This window comes from Phaseolus vulgaris, chromosome 3, assembly GCF_051622355.1.
Source record: "Phaseolus vulgaris cultivar YP4 chromosome 3, ASM5162235v1, whole genome shotgun sequence".
NCBI classification, from domain to species: domain Eukaryota; kingdom Viridiplantae; phylum Streptophyta; class Magnoliopsida; order Fabales; family Fabaceae; genus Phaseolus; species Phaseolus vulgaris.
This window is the reverse complement of record NC_143500.1, coordinates 44,496,586-44,516,313: the sequence shown is the minus strand read 5'-3', so window position 1 is coordinate 44,516,313 and position 19,728 is coordinate 44,496,586. Positions and strand designations below refer to the sequence as shown.

The following is a 19,728-nucleotide window of genomic DNA, read 5'->3' as shown; positions in this document are numbered from 1 at the left end:
CCCACAATTATGTGATCATGGATATGAATTCAAACAATGTAGACACAAGAGGTTGATGTGTCTAGCATAATTAAATATTAAGTTCGAGCTTTTAGATTAAATAAAGTATTTTTTTTTAATTACATGTGAAGATAGTTTCCAAAATTTAATTATTATCATGTCTTTCGTATGGACAAATTAAATTAATATTAAAAGACATTATCTATTAATAAATAATTAAGTTTTATAATTTTTTAGTCAACAAAATCGATATGTTCCAATAATTAATGAATATTTTAAGATATAGTGTTTATCTTAGCATGAGTTTAGTCGATGCTTGTTATTAAAAGTTGAGACAAAGATCACCGTATCCATGAAGATTAAGTTTTTTGACCGACGCAAGATGGACGTTTTTCAAGTTATTCAGGTGTCAACTATGCTATTTATGTAATTTTTTTCCCATCACATTTACTAAATTAGTTTTCAAAGACTTCAAAGTTTTATAATGAATACTAAAATAGTTATTTACTAAAAAAATTATAAATATAGCAAAATTTCATATTTTCTTTTATCTACACTTGGCTTACTTGAGGTGAACCAGTGAAAAACAGGTAAGAAGGAAGGAAAATAATGAATTAGTATGGAAAAAGAAGAGGAAACAAAATTGTGTATGGGGCACTTCTTTGGATTTCTTTGTAAAAACATAGAAAAAAGAAGAAAGGGACACTTGATCATATTGTAATGTTCAACTACGAAGATAATTAATTGATTGTGTTGTTTCATAGTTCTTTTAGTTAAAAATATTATCATAATTAATTAATAAAAGTTTCATTTTAAATTATTTATAATAAATAAAAAATACTAATGAAATAATATATATTATCATGTCACTCTTATTAGATTATTTAATACGTTAAATAATTAAAATATCATATAACTTAATTTCCATGTTATATAAATATTTTGAAAAATATTCACGATTAACAAGAATTCTTTGTTGTCAAGAATCATGATGTATTCAGGTAAGAGAATACCGTCTCAAATGCTTCTTTAACCATTCTTTAACAAACGGACCAGGATGTTCTGTGTCTATTAATACTGCATCTAATTTTATTTTTTTTAAATCCTTTATAAAACGAAGATTGATCCATAATTCCGTATTGAGATGTTGGAATAGGTCTCACTCTTTGATCCTACAATTACTGTATTGCTGATATATTTGACAGCAATGGCATTTGATTTGTGTGCTTCACACTTCACAAAGCAGTCTATTCAGATTACAATTCACAAACAAAATGCGCTAATAATCCACGCTATGGGTCTTTTTAAAGGCTTATATAAATAAACTCTGTTCCAATCAAGGAACAATTTGCAGAACCAACAACAAAAATAAAGAAACAAGGAAAATGATGCAAAAATTTGTCAATTGCATGCTACTACATGTTTTCTTTTTATCGTGAGTACTGAGTAAATATTGTTTGTTAATTACTATAGCTTGTTTTCTAAATTATTACAATAAGATTTTATCCCCAATCACTACTTCATTCGTTCATCGATAGGTGGCAAACAAGCTGAGAAGGGTAGCACAAACCAGAGCGAAGAGTCCCTTCTGTGATCTGAAGATAGCGCTGCACAAAGACCACGCCACGTCAAGCGTAATTAGCCCTCCTCGTTGAATCAAAAGCTTGCGACGGTAACCTGCAAACCTCAGCAGCACCAACACTGTGATAAATGTCACCATTGTAACTCGGAAAGCTAACAACATCACTGATGCAATGGTCAGAAGCGCCACTATCAAATAGAACCTTTCCATTTTTGGATCACGTAACGCACCGACAAAGCATGAGACCGTGACAGCGACCACCAACGTTGAGATTACGGAAGCCTTGGTCATGGTTCCGCAAGCTCTCAGAAAACACAGAAGCCTGGGTGTTTACATGAAATATGTATACGAGGAAGCGCTGGTGCTTTAAGTATTGTATGATTGATGAAGTGTGTTAATCATATAATGAGAGGCATGTGGTGCACATGGAGGTGGTTGCCAGTGGTAGGTAAGTGAGGTTTTATAACAATAATGGTGTAAAAGGGGATGTGAAAAAAAGTTTTTAGACCTAAAGCCTAAAGAACCTCCAATCATTGTCGAATCCATCTGTCATAATTGATCCTTCTTGTGGCCAATATCAGGATTTAAACCGCATTATATGACATTGGAAATCAGGAATTCATGAATCATGATGTCAAACCACAAAAAGAAGGAATTAATATATTAAGAGTTTCATTTTTAATGTTATATTTATAACTAAATAAAAATATTATATTTATTTTTATCTTTATATATATATATATATGAAAGAATATAATTGGTGAAATATATTTTTCCATACAAAGTAATTATATAAGTCATTTTAAATTGTTTATATTTAATAGAGTTATATTGATCAATACGAGTTTTAATTTTTTTTATTCAAATTTTAATTTTACAAACAACTATTAATATGATTCAATTATATTTATTATTAGTATAAAATTAAATACTCTTACGACTTAATTTGTTACATAACACTATTTACATATATATTTCCCCATCACCATTTTGTTTTTATTTCTCTATTTAGCATCTTTTTATTTTTATTTTTCTATCTAACACCATTTCAAAAGTAAAAAAAAATTAATAAATTAAAAAAATTAATAATTTTAATTTTGAATGCATTAAAAAAATAAATATTTTTAATGTTTAAAATAGTTACTAATGAAGAAAGAAATGAGTTTTTACAAAATAAAAGTAATAAATTAAAAATGTTTAGTTTAATTTTTTTTAAATGAAGAAAATAAAAATTAAATCTTACAACAATTTTAAAGTTGAATCTATAAACAAAAATTATTATTTATTTATTATTATTGATATCATGTTAGTAAAAAATACACGACACAATTATAAAAAAATCAAAGTCAATTAATATTAATTAGTAGTGACATAGATATAATATTGAAGTGTCTACTTATTTTTAAGCCTTAAGTATAACATTTGCATTAGTTCTTTAATATTATTTGTGTGTCCACTACTAATTAATACTAATTGACTTTGTTTTTTTTTTGTAATTATGTCATATATTTTTTACTTCAAATTAACATGATTATATCATCAATAATAATAAAAATAAATACTAATTTATGTTTATAGATTCAACTTTTATGTTGTTGTAGGGTTTAACTTTTTATTTTCTTCATTTAAAAAAATAAAATAACATTTTTAATTTATTACTTTTTTATTTTTATTTTGTAAAAAATTATTTTTATATTCATTAATTATATTTATAACTATTTTAAACATTAAAAATATTTATTTTAATGTATTTAAAATTAAAATTATTAATTTTTTTAATTTATTAATTTTATTTTTTTACTTTTGAAATAATGTTAGAGAAATAAAAACAAAAGTGTGATTAATAGGAAAATAAAAACAAAATGGTGGTGGATGAGAAAATAAGAGTATAAATAGTTCTATATGAAAAATTGAGTCACATCTTACACATATTTAAAATGGTTTTAAATATTTCAAGAAATTTAACACTAATATATATAATTTAACATAAACTTAAAATATGTTTATATCTATATATATAAATATTTTTTTTATATAAAAATAATAGTAAAATATAAACAACATGATAATACAAGATATTGACGCCGATAAAAAAAATAGATATTAACTTCATAAATTTCAATAAATTATTCTTCTAACTCTAATTTTAATATATTTTTTAATCAACAAATAATAAAATAAATAAATTAAAACATTTCAGAAATATTTCAACCATAAAAAATTCAATATATTTCTATCTCATTTGAACATTATAAAATGAATTATATACCATCAAGTATAATAAAAAAATTTAATAGTGGGATTTATAAAACAATGATAAAACTATAAATTAGTTAGTCAAATTTTAATAAATAAGTTTTATCATTATGATCCTTTATATGTTTAACCATACATATAAAATATGGTCGTAAAACAAAGTGTGAGCATGACTGCAAAAATGTAAGGAAAACACTTTTTATGTATATAAGCTTAATACATATATTTCGTTTTATAATTATCATTTTTATATTACAAACAATTTATCATATATTTTAGTATAATAATCTGTCATAGTTTATTTTTAAAATTATAAAAAATAGTATTTTTATTATAAATTATTATATAATGTGTCATTTGTATCACATATATATTATCATTTAAATTACTAAAGATGATAATTTATAATAATCTGTCATTATTATAAGTGTCATAATTTTTAAAATATTATCATCTTTTAAAATAATATATCTTTTAGTATATTGAAAATAATAATCCTTTGCAACTATTATATTAACATTTAGATTTTTTTTATAGATATAGCATTTAGTATAATGAAAATAATAATATTTTAACTAATTTAAAATCTAAAATAGTTAATAATTAAAATATTTGATGATTAATGTATAAATTAATTTATAAATTTTATTAATAATATAAATTAATTTTTTACTTTATAAAATAATATTTAATTTAGTCAATATAGTAATTAAAAAAATTTATTTTTAAAATTAGTTGTTATTGAGTGATTTTATTGTGATAGATGAATAAATCTTTTAAAAATTAAAAAAAAAACAGAAAAAAGTGTTTTAAAATAAAATTTGAATAATTAATTTTTATATTTATAAATTTTGTACTTAAATATTCATATTTCATAAAGAGAAGAGAAGCACTCCACCACATTTAACACCTTCCTAGGTTTAGGAACAATATAGAAAAGGCCCTTCATGTTTCTTTTAGTTTCTGCCTTCTTCTTATGATTTATTAAATCATAATATGTTACCTCATACCAACATATCTTTCACATAATACTATCTCTTCATTTTTCAAACCTAGTACCTTTAAAGCACATATATCACTTAAAATTTCATAGAAACATTTAGTCTCTTAATACTAATATATTAACAGTAGGAATTGCATACTTAACATAATAATTAGTAATATATGAAGACAAGTAAAGAAAAATTAGTTATGTTATAATCGAAATTATACCATAATTACTCTAAAAAAAATTTATACCAATATATTTATGACGTGATAATGATAGGCTATAATGGACATAATAGATAACATTTAAAACATATTGGAGTGAGATAGTTGTTTAACAGATTTAGAAATTAACTCGTCATAGAGTTAATATATACATTGTAAAAATTAAATGTATAAATAAATATAATATATTATTTAAAATTGAATATATAAAACGATTATAATATTTAAATACAATCAGTTTAATATATGTAATCAACTTCTATAATCAGCTACATGGTAATCAAGAGAGTATTAATTTTTGGATTTTTTCGTGTATATTTTTTATTTTTATTTTATCGTGGATTTTCGTGTATGATTTACACACTGTATAATAAATATAATAAAAAGTTCAGTTTATATACCATTAATTTTTATAATCAATTACAAAGATAATTAGTATAGTCGGTTATAGAAACGAAATTTTAATAAACTGTTGAAACATTTTTAACAACAGTAAACTGAAGTATTTGAAATTAATGTACTAAATCAATTAAAAATACTATTTATTGATATATTTATTTGTGTAATAAATTTCACAGTAATTTATTAGAAGAATTAAATAATAAAATATTACTCATTAAATATATTATTGACTATTTTTAATCAGGGATTTCATATTAAAATTATCACTAAAAAATATATTTTTAATAGTTATATTTGGTGTTATTGGTTTTAACTATCATTAAGTGTGTTACTTGCTATTTACTTTTTTCATGGAAGATCCAACGTCGTTAACTGATTATTGGCATTACCGGTTGTTTGATAACACATGTTATTTTCGTCGGTTTGAAAATTCCCGCTATTTTTTGTGGTTTGAAACCCTCGCTATTCCCGACAGTTTGAAAACTTCAAATATTTTTGGCAATTTGAAAACCTCTGTTACTTTTAGGAAATTCATATATAAAAAAAGTAGGTGAAAATCTAACTACATAGACACAAAAGAAGGTTACTAATGTGCAAGCTATTGAAATTATTATCTCTATCTTTCTCCACATGAAATTAGCTCTGGAAATGAGAAATGGAGAAGATGAAAATCAAATTTGAAAAATCAAATAGGGAAAAACGAAAATGAATACCAAATATAATAAAATCATAGTGAGAAATGAAACTTCAATTTAGAGGGAAGAACGGAGAAGTTGAAGATGATTTTCTAGGACAAAAACATAGTGAGAAATGAAGCTTCAAAGGGAAGAACGAAGAGGTTGAAGATGATTTTCTAAGATTGAGGAATGTGTAAAAACGTGAGAGAGCTGAACGTTCGAAGACTTATTCACCTATTCAAAGACTGATTCACCTTGTCTTCGTAGAGCTGAACGTTCGAAGACTGATTCACCTTTTTGTCGGCTACACGCACTCTTCCCCAGCCCAGTAGTGAAGTTTGACCCTCGCCCTACGCCGATTGAGATCTTTCCTTGTGCGGTATAGGTCAATTTTGCTCTTGAAGGAATGTCCAGCTCATAGAAACTTCAACCAGAAACATGAAAAGTGTGTCACAAACTAACAAAATGAGGAATATGACTAAATAAAAAATTAGATAAATAAATTATAAAATTACATGTGCTTGGTCTTATTACATTCAATTCTAACAATGAATTTTTAAAAATTAGCTATTCAACTAACATAGATAATCAATTAAGTTAATATGTGGCATAAAGTGAAATTTGTTTAGGTTCCAAGTCCAAATTTTAAATTTAAAGGTATTTGTAGTAAGGAAACTTTTGGAATAAGTCTTAGTCCACATTAAAAATTCGTTACCACGTAAAAAAAACTGACAATGACTTAATTCAATAGTTTATTTACTACAAGTACCTAGAAAGTCTAAAGTTTTTACTAAAGACAAAAAATAATTTTGTTAAGAATACAAAAACTATAAATATATTTAACCTATATGATAAAAACTCGAAGACATGTTTTCTTATCGTCACTTTAAAAATTTTGAATTTTTTGTGCATGACAAAAGTAACATTTCTTTTGAAATTATTTATAGCAAAAACTCGACTAGACCTAAATAATAAAAAAAGTGATTAGTTTTTTTTCAAATCTCATTTAAACTTGACAATTAAATAATTCCAACCTTATATTCTACATCTTCAAATTGCATCTCACTCAAGTATAAATAGAGTTTTCTTTAATGAAAACCTTTAACTATTTTTGCCTTTCCAAGTTGAAACATTCACAAAACATATTAGAATGCTCTATTGGTTCAAATTTGTAATTAACCACATAATAGTATGTTAATAAATCAACTTTTAGAAAATTAAAAATAATCATGGTTTATAACATGATTATCACGTAACATGTTGTGTATGACTTATTTAATAAGCCTATTTGATACCTGATGGATACAATGCAAAATCAACACTCATAAAATTTTAATGGATTATCAGGAAAAGTTATTTGAGTCAATTTTTTTATCAGAACGTTATGCTTAATAAATAATTGTCTCATCAAGTCAATCATCTAAATATATTCAACAAGAAAACTGGTTTTCTCGGTCAAAGAGTCATTAATAAATCATGTGAACCTAAATTAATTAATTATTATTAAAAAAAAATATATTAAATTATATATTATTCAAACTACAAATATAAACAAAGAAGAATGAGCAATCATATTCTGCCATTACATTTTCTTCTTATAAAATGGCCTAAGGTCCAAGCCTGAACACAAATCACTTTGTTGGTGGTAAAATTTGTTGTCATTCACTCACTCATTTTCTCCTTGCATTACCTGTAGTCAAACCTTGTTCTTTCAGGCTTTTAAGGTATATAGATACTCATCTTTTTTTAATGGGTACTTTTTTATGTACTTTTTTTATATATAAAAATTGAGTCAAAACAGATAACATAGTTTGGAAAAATATCTGAGACAGAAGCATGAGTGGAAAAATTGGAAGCCCTTTGAAACTTGACTTTGATTTGAACTTATCTCCACCAAGGGATGGTGACCTTAGATTTGAGTCCCTAACTCAATTAACAATGGTGTCACCAACCTCACCACCAGAACCATGTGTTTCCATTGAGCTGAAGCAAGATGACAATAATAAGAAGCACCACCTTGAAGCCACTTCTATGATGGTAGTAGGGTGCCCTAATTGCCTTATGTATGTGATGATCTATAAGGGTGGCCTCAAGTGCCCAATATGCAAAAACAATGAATTGGTTTATTTTCTCACTGATAACAACCCCACCACAAGGAAATGATAAAGTATTAGGCCATCTATTTTGGTTTATGTACTCTCTTGCAAGTAGATTATGTTAATTAGCATTTAAATTACCCTTCTAAGATATTTATCTTGTATTATCTTTTTAAAACTCTTTCTATGAGGAATGCTACTACACTCCACTTTTTACCTTCATCTCTTTTACCTGCTAAGCAAATCATAAAAATTGAGCGTAAATAAATGGTTACTCATTACGTCGACCATCTTAAATATTAGTTTAATTAGTTTCGTCTATTGATGTGGATCATCAATAAATAATGGAGACTAAAGAATGAAGCATGAGGGATTTCAATTATCTATAACTGTATTTCTTATTTTATTCATAAATGATTAAGATTGCTTTTTACTTTCACATGCTATATTATGAATATGATCTTTTTTATATTATCAATAACTAGAATTTGATAAACTTTTATATATTTTTCATGTCTCTGATTCAACCTCTAATTAAATACTGAAAGTTCAATAAAACAGTATTAACAACTAATTACTAATAAAAAGAAGGGACAACAAGAAAGAGGAGGGAAAAAATATTATAAAAATATATGTTAATATTATTTTTTAATTTTCAAATATTATTTGCTCTTACTAAATAGAATATTCTAAATCTTTTGAATGTAAATAACTATTTAAATGAATGTGATGTATTTGAGACTTATTTAATCGATTTATTTGATAGCACATGTGATATATTAAAATATTACAATCATAAAAAATGTATTGATAAGTGATTAAGTCCATTTTTAGAGAGTTTATAATAAATTGTTTCCTTTATAGGTAAAACATATTAAATATTCAATATAAAAGTAAGTTGGGATATTATTCTTGACTATGCACAATTCATCACAAAGAATGATAAATTTTGTGAAAAAATGTTAAAATTTGTAACAACATAAATGAGTAAATATGTGTGAAGAATTTTTTTTATGAAAGTGTGTCATTCCTAAAAACTTCATCACAAAAGTAAATAGTGAAAAATGTTTGTGACACCATTACTCTTTCACTAAATTATGCATAAAAGCAATCACTTTGTGATGACAATCACGTATGTCACAAAAAAACTTCACAAAAATGATTTATCGTTTAAGTGAGTCAATTTTCGCTTTGAACAACCTAAAATGTAGTGTCACTTACTATTGTAGTGTATTGCTAATGCCATGTTTGTTTTCGGGCGTGGAAAGTTTAGAAGCGGATAAAGGCATGGAAAGTGATAATATCAAGAAATAAAATATTAATAAATTCCAGAAACCTAGGTAAAGGAGGTTGATTCATCTTTCTTTGCAAATATGCAAAGATTTGTGAAGAAACTAAGGTTAAATATATTATATTAAATATATATTTTATAATTAATTTACATAATATTATTAAAAAGTCAAAATTACCCTTAATTTTATTTGTATCAAATATTTAATAATATTATTAATAAAAATAAAAATAATTATTTATTATATAATAATATTATTATTAATTATAAAAAATAAATATATAAATTAATTTATTATTTTTTTATTATTCAAATATTTTAAAAGTAAGGATAAATTTGTAAATTTACATTTTACATATTTTAAAAAAATTAAAAAAAATTACACCATCATTCTATCACTCACCAACTTCAATAAACTTTTCTCACAAATCTACTCTAACATACCCTAATCCAAACAACCTCACTTTTCTCCACTCCTTCAAATCTCCTCCCCAATCCAAGCACACCCTAAAAGTGAAATATATGACATTCTACGTATGTTTAAGCTTAAGTGTCATATCTCCTATTTTAAGCATTGTTGCTTAAAAGGTGTGGAGCACACTTTAAATGACAGAAGAATAAACTTAAATTTTTCTAAGTCTTTCAATTCAAGTATTCACACTTAGACAACAATATGTGTGCGCTTAAGTGTATTACATGTAATGTTTATCACTAGGCCAAAAGTTATGATTATAATAATCTTGGTGTAATTTTTTCAACTTAACATCGTAGCAGCTCAAGCTTCAATATTTGATTATGACTTAGCAATAATTCATGTCACATGCAACAAGTTATAGTTAATAGTGATGATACAATTCTATCTACTTAAAGCATAATAGTCTAAGCACCACGATTCGATTGTGACTTGACCCACCTGATCTACGTCAAGATATAATTGATGTCATTTGCAACAAAGCAAACACATGTAAATTGATGAATTTCCTATTTTAAAATAACCATTTAAATTGACATTTTGTATACACTCAAGTGATACCACTACAACACTTGAAATTGTCTAAGTGTCTCACTTTGAACGTTCACGCTTAAGCAGATACTTGTGAACGCTTAAGCGAACAAATGAAAGCTGATTAAATTCACATTGAAAAATAATTGCTTAAAGTGATCCTTAGTAGACACTTCAACAATGACACACAATATATAAACTTAATTTTTTCAAAGTGCTTCACTTTGAGCATTCACTCTTAAGAGGATTTTAATATGTGCTTCATTTGTTTTATATAATCTAATGAGGATTAATGGATTTTAATATTGTTAAGTATTTACTTAAGCGAAACCATGTAAGCCTTTAAGAAAAATTTATGTCATTTTAGTATAATCTGCTTAAAATTATACTAGAATAGTTAATATAGTTATTTTGACGAGTTCATTTTATCTAAAGTAAAAGTTGAGATATTGTATTGAAAATATTAATTAAAGTATTTTTTTAAATTGTGTAATAAAAAATTTTAGGAAGTGATGTTGGTTTGTTGTTGATTTGAATATGTTACACACATATGTTGGAAGGTGTTATATAATATTTATAAACCATGAATAAAATTACTTGTCTGTTTTTTTTTCTTTATTACCATATTGTCTTTAGAGTCGGAGGTAGAGTTGGTGTGTTTAGAGCCTGATGATTCAAATGCATGTTGCTCCCCACAACTTATTGACCAACTATTATGTAGGACATAGAAATGGCCTAATAATACCAACGGCCATGAGGAAATAAAATCCATGCAGTATGTCCATAACCATGTTGATGCCCTTATGGTCTCTTACAACTACAATTGCCACTTGTTGCATGTCTTGTACTACTTCTAGTTCTACCTCCTTAGCAAGTACGCAATAAGTCATATGAAAGAGCATGTGATCAATAGATGTAGCATAGGTGTTGTCGTGTGGTGGATCCACCAGGACCATATAAAATTTTCACAAACCAATGATGAGGGTTGGAAATCCTAAAATTCCACGTGGGATCAACATAAACTCTTTTATTCGACAAGAGATGAAGTTTTATAGATGTTTATAGTAAAAGTGTCCTGAGCTGCAAAGATGAACTTTTCAATGTTAGTGACAATGTCGAAAATATGGAGGGTAAGAGCAATGTTGGCGAGGAAAGCTCTTGAAAGTGTGTTCAAATTTGATATTTAAATATGCAATGTATGACACTCTTCTTTTTGATTGATAAAAGTTTTGTATTTTGGATTGAGTTTGTCCAGAAAATAAAAACTATGAATGAGATAAGGGTGTAAGACACATAGTCACACAAATAAAAGGGTTTCTTAGGTGCTCTAGATGATCTTCGAATGCAGACTTCAAGTTCATCAATACTAGACATTGATGTTTCATATGTATAATAAGACTCATTAGAGTGATGGATAACAAAAATATCAATAGACAAATTATCAATAATAAGCAAAGGAATTATCATATCATCACTAAACAAGGAAAATGTCTAGACAAAATCATTTCCTTTAAAAAAAAACTATTTCACGAAAAAAAAAATCCATTAAAATACAATTTTATTTGGTATAAAATAATTTAGTTAGTCAAATATATTGTTTACATATAAAAAGAGAGAGGCTATATATAATAACAAACATTCTGATAAACTCAATAAAAAAATAAAATAACTAATTATATTTAATTTTAATTATTTTCTTTTCTTTTTCCTTGATTTAAAACACTATACTTTCCCACAATTACATGGATATTGGAAGTATAATATCTGAATCAACACCTTTTTTGACATACTATTCTATTATTATTAAATGGAATTTATATGGCTTTGGGTTTAGACGGGTAGATGACACGTAGAGAATGTTTTTCAAATTTTGAGTTTATTCGGATTAAACTGTATAAAACAACTGGAGGATTGGAGGAAAAAAAGTAATAGAAAATAGTAAATTCTATTGAATTTACCAATTGCCTGCAAACAAAACTATGGTTTATAGCGAAAAAAGGAAATGATGTTAACTTCCAGCCTCCATAAGATGCTATGCAGCAACCAAAGAAGACTGATGAGCTGGGAATAGTACGTGTCTGCGTGTTATGATCTTCTTCTCACAATAAGCATCAAAGAAAGTCCCCAGCCATAGGCTCATAGCTGCTGATTAAGATACGCTTCCTTGGGAGTTTTTGGGGACATAATCATATCAGATACATTATCAGAAACATTCTTCAGCCAAGAGGTGCTTCGCGTTAACCACCCATTATCTCCCTGTTCTTGCATTTCCTGGGTGGTTTTTCTTTCTTCCTCCGCCAATATATCAATCCATCTCTGAGACATGAAGCTCTTTACTGCTTGGACCCCTTGATCCACAAGATCCACAGGTGGCACTTCAAGAGGATTCTGATCCAAGTTTAGCTTGGTCAAGTTATGAAGGCGACCAAAAGAATCAGGAAGTGCATGAATTTGGTTGTTGCTGAGATCCAACTCCCTGAGGTTGATCAAATCACCAAATGTCTCTGGAAGTTCTCTGAGGTCACTGAAGTTACTGCTCAGGTTTAGAACTTGAAGACTAGTCAATTTCCCAACCGCAACAGGAAGCCCGCGCAGCTCGTTAAAGTGAGCATCCAGATAGCGCAAGGATTTCATCTCACAGATTGATGAGGGAAAAGATCGAATCTTGTTCAACTGAATCAGAAGCTTCTGTAAATTACGCAACTCATATCCAATGTTTGTTGGCAAATACGACAGGCTGTTAAAGCTTGCATCTAGCTCCACCAATGAACTGATCATTAAATATAAAGCATTCTTAGTTTCGAGAATGCGCATAAATAAAAAATATTATATTCTCCAAAATACACGAAATGCATAGATGATATGATTTAAACCACAAATCATGCTAAGACTTTCCTTAATATTCAAGAACTTAAACCAGAAACAGTTTTTCCCTTGATGTGTTGCATGTGTATCAAGTATAGCTTTCAAAATATACACAATCATCACTTGAGAGTTGTCATGATGTCGGACATAAATTTTACAAGGAAGTCAAACTAAACCAGAGTTATTAACCAACTTGACACACCGGAAACAAGAGTAAACAGTGTAGCACCGAGAATGTAAAAAACTTCTAGATCGTTCAATCATAAAAATAGTATTTGTACTAGTTACATTAGTTGATACAGTGTACAAAAAAAAATGTAAAATAGTGTTTCTTCTTGCATTACCTGCACTTACTAATGGAATCAGGAAGAGCACACAGCTTGTTTCCGGAAACATTGAGGACCTTCAACTTCTGCAACAAGCCAATTGAATCTGGCAGAGACTCCAGAGCATTGGAAGAGATATTAAGCTCCTCGAGATTTTCCAATCCACATATGGAATCAGGAATCACCTATGATGCAGTAAACAATTGTGGAACATGTACATATATATGTGCGTGAATAAAGAATTGGAAACGGAGGTTGTGGGAATGGAGGGGCGTAATTACCGAAAGTTGATTGGTGGAGACGTCGAGGACGACCAATGCAGGAATGTGGCCAAATGCTTCAGGAAGGTACTTGAGGCGCTTGCCGGAGAGAGCGATTCGTTCCACCCCTTTTCCGTAGGCCTCTTGCAAAATCCCCTCAACCTGTTCTTTCACTTGGCTAACTTCTTTGTCGTCCTCGACCTCGTCGTTCTCATTGTCGTCGTTGTTGGCGTTCTCGTAAATCTTGACCAAGCGCTTCTCAGCGTCCTTGAGGAGCTTTCCGTAGGCGTCGTGCATGTTGTCGAGCTGAATGAGGGACTTCAAAATGCGCTTCTCTTTCTCCGTGGATTCCTTGGTGGCCTTCTCCTTCTCCGCGAGGTGGGCAACCCAGCGGGCCTCGTCGATCTCCGGGGGCCTGGGCATGCCCACGATCTCTTCCAGTTGGCGGGACAGGTGGGCTTCGAGGTCCACCAGCTTGGCCTTGGCCTCGTCGACCTCCTCATGGGTGGGCCGGGGCCCCATGACCTTGAAGACGGATCGGGCCTGGGCGACGTCGGAAATGGCGCGGGTCATGGAAGCCAGCATTGCCGGGTCGGCTAGATTGGGCATTTGGCCCACGATGGAGGAAGAGGAAGAGGAAGAGGAAGGGTAGGAGGGAGATGGCTGTTCGATGTCGACGTGATGGGATTTGGAAGTGGAGGCGGAGGAGGAGGCGGTGGCGGTGGCGGAGGCGGAGGAGGTGGGTGATCTAGGGCCGAAGGAAGGGAGACGGGACATGACGTAGGAGAGAACGGGGAAGGTTCCTGGGTGGGGATCCATGGTGGCGTCAATGGGAGGGAGCAACTCACGAGCCAAAATGTGAATCAATGTGATATCGCTTCGCTATATAGATCAACCTCCATACCTGGGATTCAGTTAGTTAGTTAGTTATTTTCTTTGAATGTGTGGGACAAAATCACTCACTCTATTTCTTTTGCTCAAATTCGTTTACATCTAAATAGGAAGGAGAGAGATAAAAGGATTATATTCATGTTCCAGGTGAACAAAAATAAAAATAAGAGAACCTATTTTTGGACAATTTATCAAAAAATATTGTGTCATCTAAAGTGAAGTGAAACAATAGAAAAGTTATTTAATTTTAAGAAAAATAAAAAAATGAATAGTTTTACATTAATAAATAGACTAATTTTCATACAATTTATCTGTTTATTTTCATTGATCAAAACAATTAATCTTCACCTTCTTTATTCTTATTTCCCTCTGGCCAAACAATTTCTCTTAAATGTTGCAGAAGAGAAACTACGGGTAAGTGCGACCACTTTCATATAGCATATTTAGTTTTTTCTTACTATGACTTATTTTTTATTGGAAGGCCCAATGGGCCAATGGCTTTGATTTTTGTCCAGAATTTAATTCTTACAATTTAATTGGCCCAATGAAACATTTGTGATTTATATCTTGGGAGCACTTCATCTCTTTAAATTCCATCAACTTACTTCTCAAAACGACTCAAGTTACATTTTTTAGATGAGATATGCATATTTATCTAAAAATAATTTTACCAAAATATATAGAAATTTTGTACATCAGATAAGAAGAGAATAATGGTATTTTCACACAAGTGGAAACAATGGCTACAATAATACTAATGTTATTTGTTTCTTGAATTCCCTATGGAAGAAAATGTAATTTTTTTGGGTTATTTCAGAAGATAAAAGTTTTATATGATCTAATTTACTCAAATATTAAGTGTTTGTATGCAACATTTTACTTATAACTCCAAAATGGGTAACAAGCGGAGTGAGAATTATGCTAAAAAATATAATTACATTATTATTTTAGATACACTAATCTTAGTCTTAATCCAAAACTTATAAGATCGTTAAGTATAAGATGCGTTCAATATACATGCACAAATAAAATTGTAAGCATCCTATACTCTTTTTTTTTATTTGTGAAATTTCTTTTTTGCATCTTTCTTTTTTTCTTTTATTTCTCTATATTTTCTTTATTTTGCTATGATTGTTTATTTTTTTTCATGAATTCTATCAATGATATGATGGTGGAGTAAAGAAAATTTCTAATTTATCATAATTTCTTTTGAAATAAGTTTAATTTTGTTAAAGTATCTCCATTTTGTTTCCTTCTTTCCGTGAATATTTTAATATTTCATAGTTTCGACCAATTAAAAAAGTACTATCTAAATTAGTTAATTTTTTTTTTCTTTAACACGTTTGGTGTATTTTAAACTTTATTTCTATCTTAGAGATTTCTTTTGTTTAAAAGAAAGCAAAACTCAAATATAAGGGAAGCTAAATTGATTTTGGTAGTATTAATGATCAAAGATTATTAACCATATTAATGGATGATATTGAAAGTTGTACTTTTTATTTTATTTTGAAATTACATATATAATTGGGTATTGTAATCTTGAATATATTTAAAGGTTTTAATTAGTCAAATTCATATTGAATGACTATTTAAAAGGGTGATGTGTATAAATTAGTAAAAAAAGTATTGAATTAAGTTAAATCTCTATAGTTTTGTATTAACATATTTGTTAATGTTGATTTAGTTTTTTAGTTTTGTATTAACATATTTGTTAATGTTGGTTTAGTTTTTTTTTTTTATAAAGAATTTCATGATAAACATTATTATATAACTTGACATTTCAGATAGACTGACACTTCAAACAACAACAATCATTTGTCATCACATACAAAAAAAATATTATTAAAAAAATATAAAAATATGGAGGATTAGACCAAAACTCATATACTAACAAAAATGATACATAAATAGACTATATCTATTATCCAAGAAGTAAAGGACTAATTTTTGAATTAATTTCACTTAACAAAACTCAAACAATAGACATTTTTCTTAATGAAATTTACTTCACCTAATAAAAATACTTTAATAAAAAAGAAACATATAATACATGGAGTATATCTAATTTAAATTGTATACACTTTTTTCCTTTAATCGTCTTTATTTGAAATTTAAGTTAATCAAGATTTGTTGAGTATTGATTGTGTTATTTTCTATTATTATATGCATGAATTAAAAGATTTTATGTTTTTATAAGTAATTATCATAATAATATTAGTGTAATAAACAGAGTGATAAATACATGCATTATATAAATGGTAATAAAAAAATAATGTTAATGTTTTGTGTGAATATTAAATTAAGAGATTTGATGAAATTTTAAAAATTACTAAAATACATTGATTCATATAGACAAAGTATGCTGTTATTTAGATTAAATGATAGATCATCAAATAAACAAGACATTATAATAATATATTCATTGATAGATATTATTATTTGTTTAATTAAATAGTTAGTTGATCCTTATTTTGTTGTGTGTTTTATCATCTTACTTTAATTGCATTTTGATACATGAGAAGTAATTCTTTATAAACAAATAAAAGAATATTATATATATATAAACACAAAGAGGATAATATATCTATATATATAATATAATATAATATAATATGTACTATGTTATTTTAATAATTTTGATGTGTTACAATATTATTTCATAAATCACTAATGGTTACTTGATCCTATTAGAAAAATAGATTTAGGTAATACGTACAAATCTTAATTTTTAACTAGGTCCTCCATATAAAAAATTCCAGCAAATGTTTTTAGGATTTAACTTTCCATCCATCATTTTGAGATTCCTTATCGTCATTTTAATTATCACTATCTTCAAAATCTAAACCACTACTTCAATTTTTTCTGCAAAATTAACTTTGATCAGTAGCAATAAATAATCATTGAAGCGAGGCCCACGGTAAAGCAATTTTGGGCTTTTGTTCAACTGCTTGCCTCTTCATAATATATTGGACGGGTTTGTAAAGCAACTTTTAAAATAATGCATAAAAGTTTTTTTTTTCTCGTATAAATTAAGTTAATTCGTAGTGAAGCTTCTTATATAGTTTTTTTTTTAAATTATTACTTTATACATAAATTCATCTTAAGTATACAAAAAAAGCTATTTTTTATATTTTTTTTTTAAATTGACAAAACTGGTAGAAACAAGTCCATGTACCCAACATCCTTCTGCCGCTGCGTTACCAACGCCAATAGACTACCGAATCAGCGACCAATTCTGGCAGCCGAACCGGTGGGCCACGGAGTACGGCGGATTTTGCCGCTCCGTTATCGACGCCAGTAAGATACGCAGCCGCGGAACAATTCCGGCAACCGAACCGGTGCACCGCGGGGCACGGCGGGGAACCGGGGTAGGAGTGAGGCGAGCCGGATTTTGCCGCTCCATTACGGAGGCCTATAGAATACGCAGTTGGCGAGCAATTCCGGCAGCCAAACCGGTGAGCCTCAGAACGCGGCGGGGAACTGGCGGAGGAGTGAGGCGAATCGGTCGGAGTGTGAGAGGCGCTGGACGAAGAAGACGGAGAAGGAGAGGATATGTTTAGCGGCAAAAGAATGGCTCTGATCTTCAACCGATGAGGTAAGAACGAAGAAGCTCGATCGTATACCTCGATTATATTCGCCAAATCTTCGTCGTTTTTGACAGAAATCAAGGTGTCCAAGTCTCCATTCGGCAATGGACACCGGAGTGTCGCCGGCGAACCGCACAGCTCGCTAATCTTTACCATCATCTCTACAAAACACTAAAATGTAAGCACACGCGTCTCCAATAAAACGTATTATTTTATAGAAATTAAAACTAGAATTATATTAAGAGATAAAAAGAAGACAGTAAATAATTATTTAAATTCTCAAAAATGTGATTCACTGCTATTTAAATCTTTAAAATATTAAAATTTAAAAATCTTAAAATATAGTTTTTTTCTCTGAGGACGAGATTACAATGATAAAAACATTATATTTCTAAATTGTTTTTTTAATTTTATACAAGTGATAGAATTGAGTTTTAATAAGCAGAGTGAGTCTTTATGAAAATATATTTTATCAATAACAGAAGAGCTTGATGAAATTGAAGAAGCGAATTAAGAGTTACTGACCCGAGAATGAAGTGGAAGGATGGAGAGCGAGGACTCTGGTGTGGCCGCCGTAGTATCGGAGGATGCCGTCAGTGCGGCGAGGAAGAATCTTGCCGCCGTAGCTGCAGAGGAACTTAATAGTATTATTATGCAGGAGTTTAGATCCCATGGCTGAGTGTTACAAGAATGTTTGGTAATTTGGGTGTGTATGAACGGTGGTGCCTGAAAACTCTTGTAAGTGAGTTTCATCCACATTTATAGGCAGATGCAGGGAAGAGTCAGAACATTGAAAATAGGAAACACCGTACCCCACGTTTTCACTTTTACTTTAAAAAAAAAACTTAGGGAAAATATTTTGTGGTGATAATAAAAAATTGATTTTTATTCTATTCAATATTTGATTCAAACATTTAATAAAAACTAATTCAATTATCCTCTTATATTCTTATCTTATTATTTTATTTATTTATGTACCGATCGGATACCGAACGACTGAAGTTATTAATAGGTAACGAATAATATCAAATGATAAATATGTGGCAAAGGTAGTTACTACTTAACATTTGATAACATTGAACAAGTCAAAGACACGTTGAAACCATTATGCACGACTTGGAGACTACTAGCCACGACACATGTTTTGACAATCAACTATCCAACCCACGTATAGGAACTTCTGAAAGAGGAAAAGGTATGTTTTTTTATATCCTAAGATACTAAACTAATCTCGCAGGTACCCGCCGACCGGACGAGTGTACGCGCGAAGAAAAAAAAAG

General features: G+C 28.9%; 2 protein-coding genes across 2 annotated transcripts; both read right to left on the bottom strand.

Annotated features, from left to right (window-relative positions):
* Window positions 1-12,302: 12,302 nt before the first annotated feature.
* LOC137807914 (plant intracellular Ras-group-related LRR protein 9) lies at window positions 12,303-14,965 on the bottom strand. The gene is made up of 3 exons (XM_068608765.2): window positions 13,992-14,965; window positions 13,729-13,895; window positions 12,303-13,289 (listed from the first exon to the last, which is right to left on the bottom strand). Exons 1-3 carry the CDS (start codon window positions 14,787-14,789, stop codon window positions 12,656-12,658), a joined length of 1,599 nt encoding a protein of 532 aa, XP_068464866.2. The 5' UTR covers window positions 14,790-14,965; the 3' UTR covers window positions 12,303-12,655.
* A 2,926-nt stretch (window positions 14,966-17,891) lies between these two features.
* On the bottom strand, window positions 17,892-19,161 carry LOC150028864 (uncharacterized). The gene is made up of 2 exons (XM_090299578.1): window positions 18,974-19,161; window positions 17,892-18,609 (listed from the first exon to the last, which is right to left on the bottom strand). The coding sequence occupies exons 1-2, from the start codon at window positions 19,119-19,121 to the stop codon at window positions 18,059-18,061; spliced, it is 699 nt and encodes a 232-aa protein (XP_090155704.1). The 5' UTR covers window positions 19,122-19,161; the 3' UTR covers window positions 17,892-18,058.
* Between the last annotated feature and the right edge of the window lie 567 nt (window positions 19,162-19,728).

What these genes read in the sequence shown, in the direction of transcription:
- LOC137807914 (XM_068608765.2), bottom strand. Translation starts at nt 14,789, where the DNA reads ATGGATCCCCACCCAGGAACCTTCCCCGTTCTCTCCTACGTCATGTCC. An exon ending in TCTCCACCAATCAACTTTCG is followed by an intron (nt 13,896 to 13,991) that starts GTAATTACGCCC and finishes ACTGCATCATAG; the next exon opens with GTGATTCCTGATTCCATATG. An exon ending in GATTCCATTAGTAAGTGCAG is followed by an intron (nt 13,290 to 13,728) that starts GTAATGCAAGAA and finishes TTTAATGATCAG; the next exon opens with TTCATTGGTGGAGCTAGATG.
- LOC150028864 (XM_090299578.1), bottom strand. Translation starts at nt 19,121, where the DNA reads ATGGGATCTAAACTCCTGCATAATAATACTATTAAGTTCCTCTGCAGC. An exon ending in TCCTTCCACTTCATTCTCGG is followed by an intron (nt 18,610 to 18,973) that starts GTCAGTAACTCT and finishes AGTGTTTTGTAG; the next exon opens with AGATGATGGTAAAGATTAGC.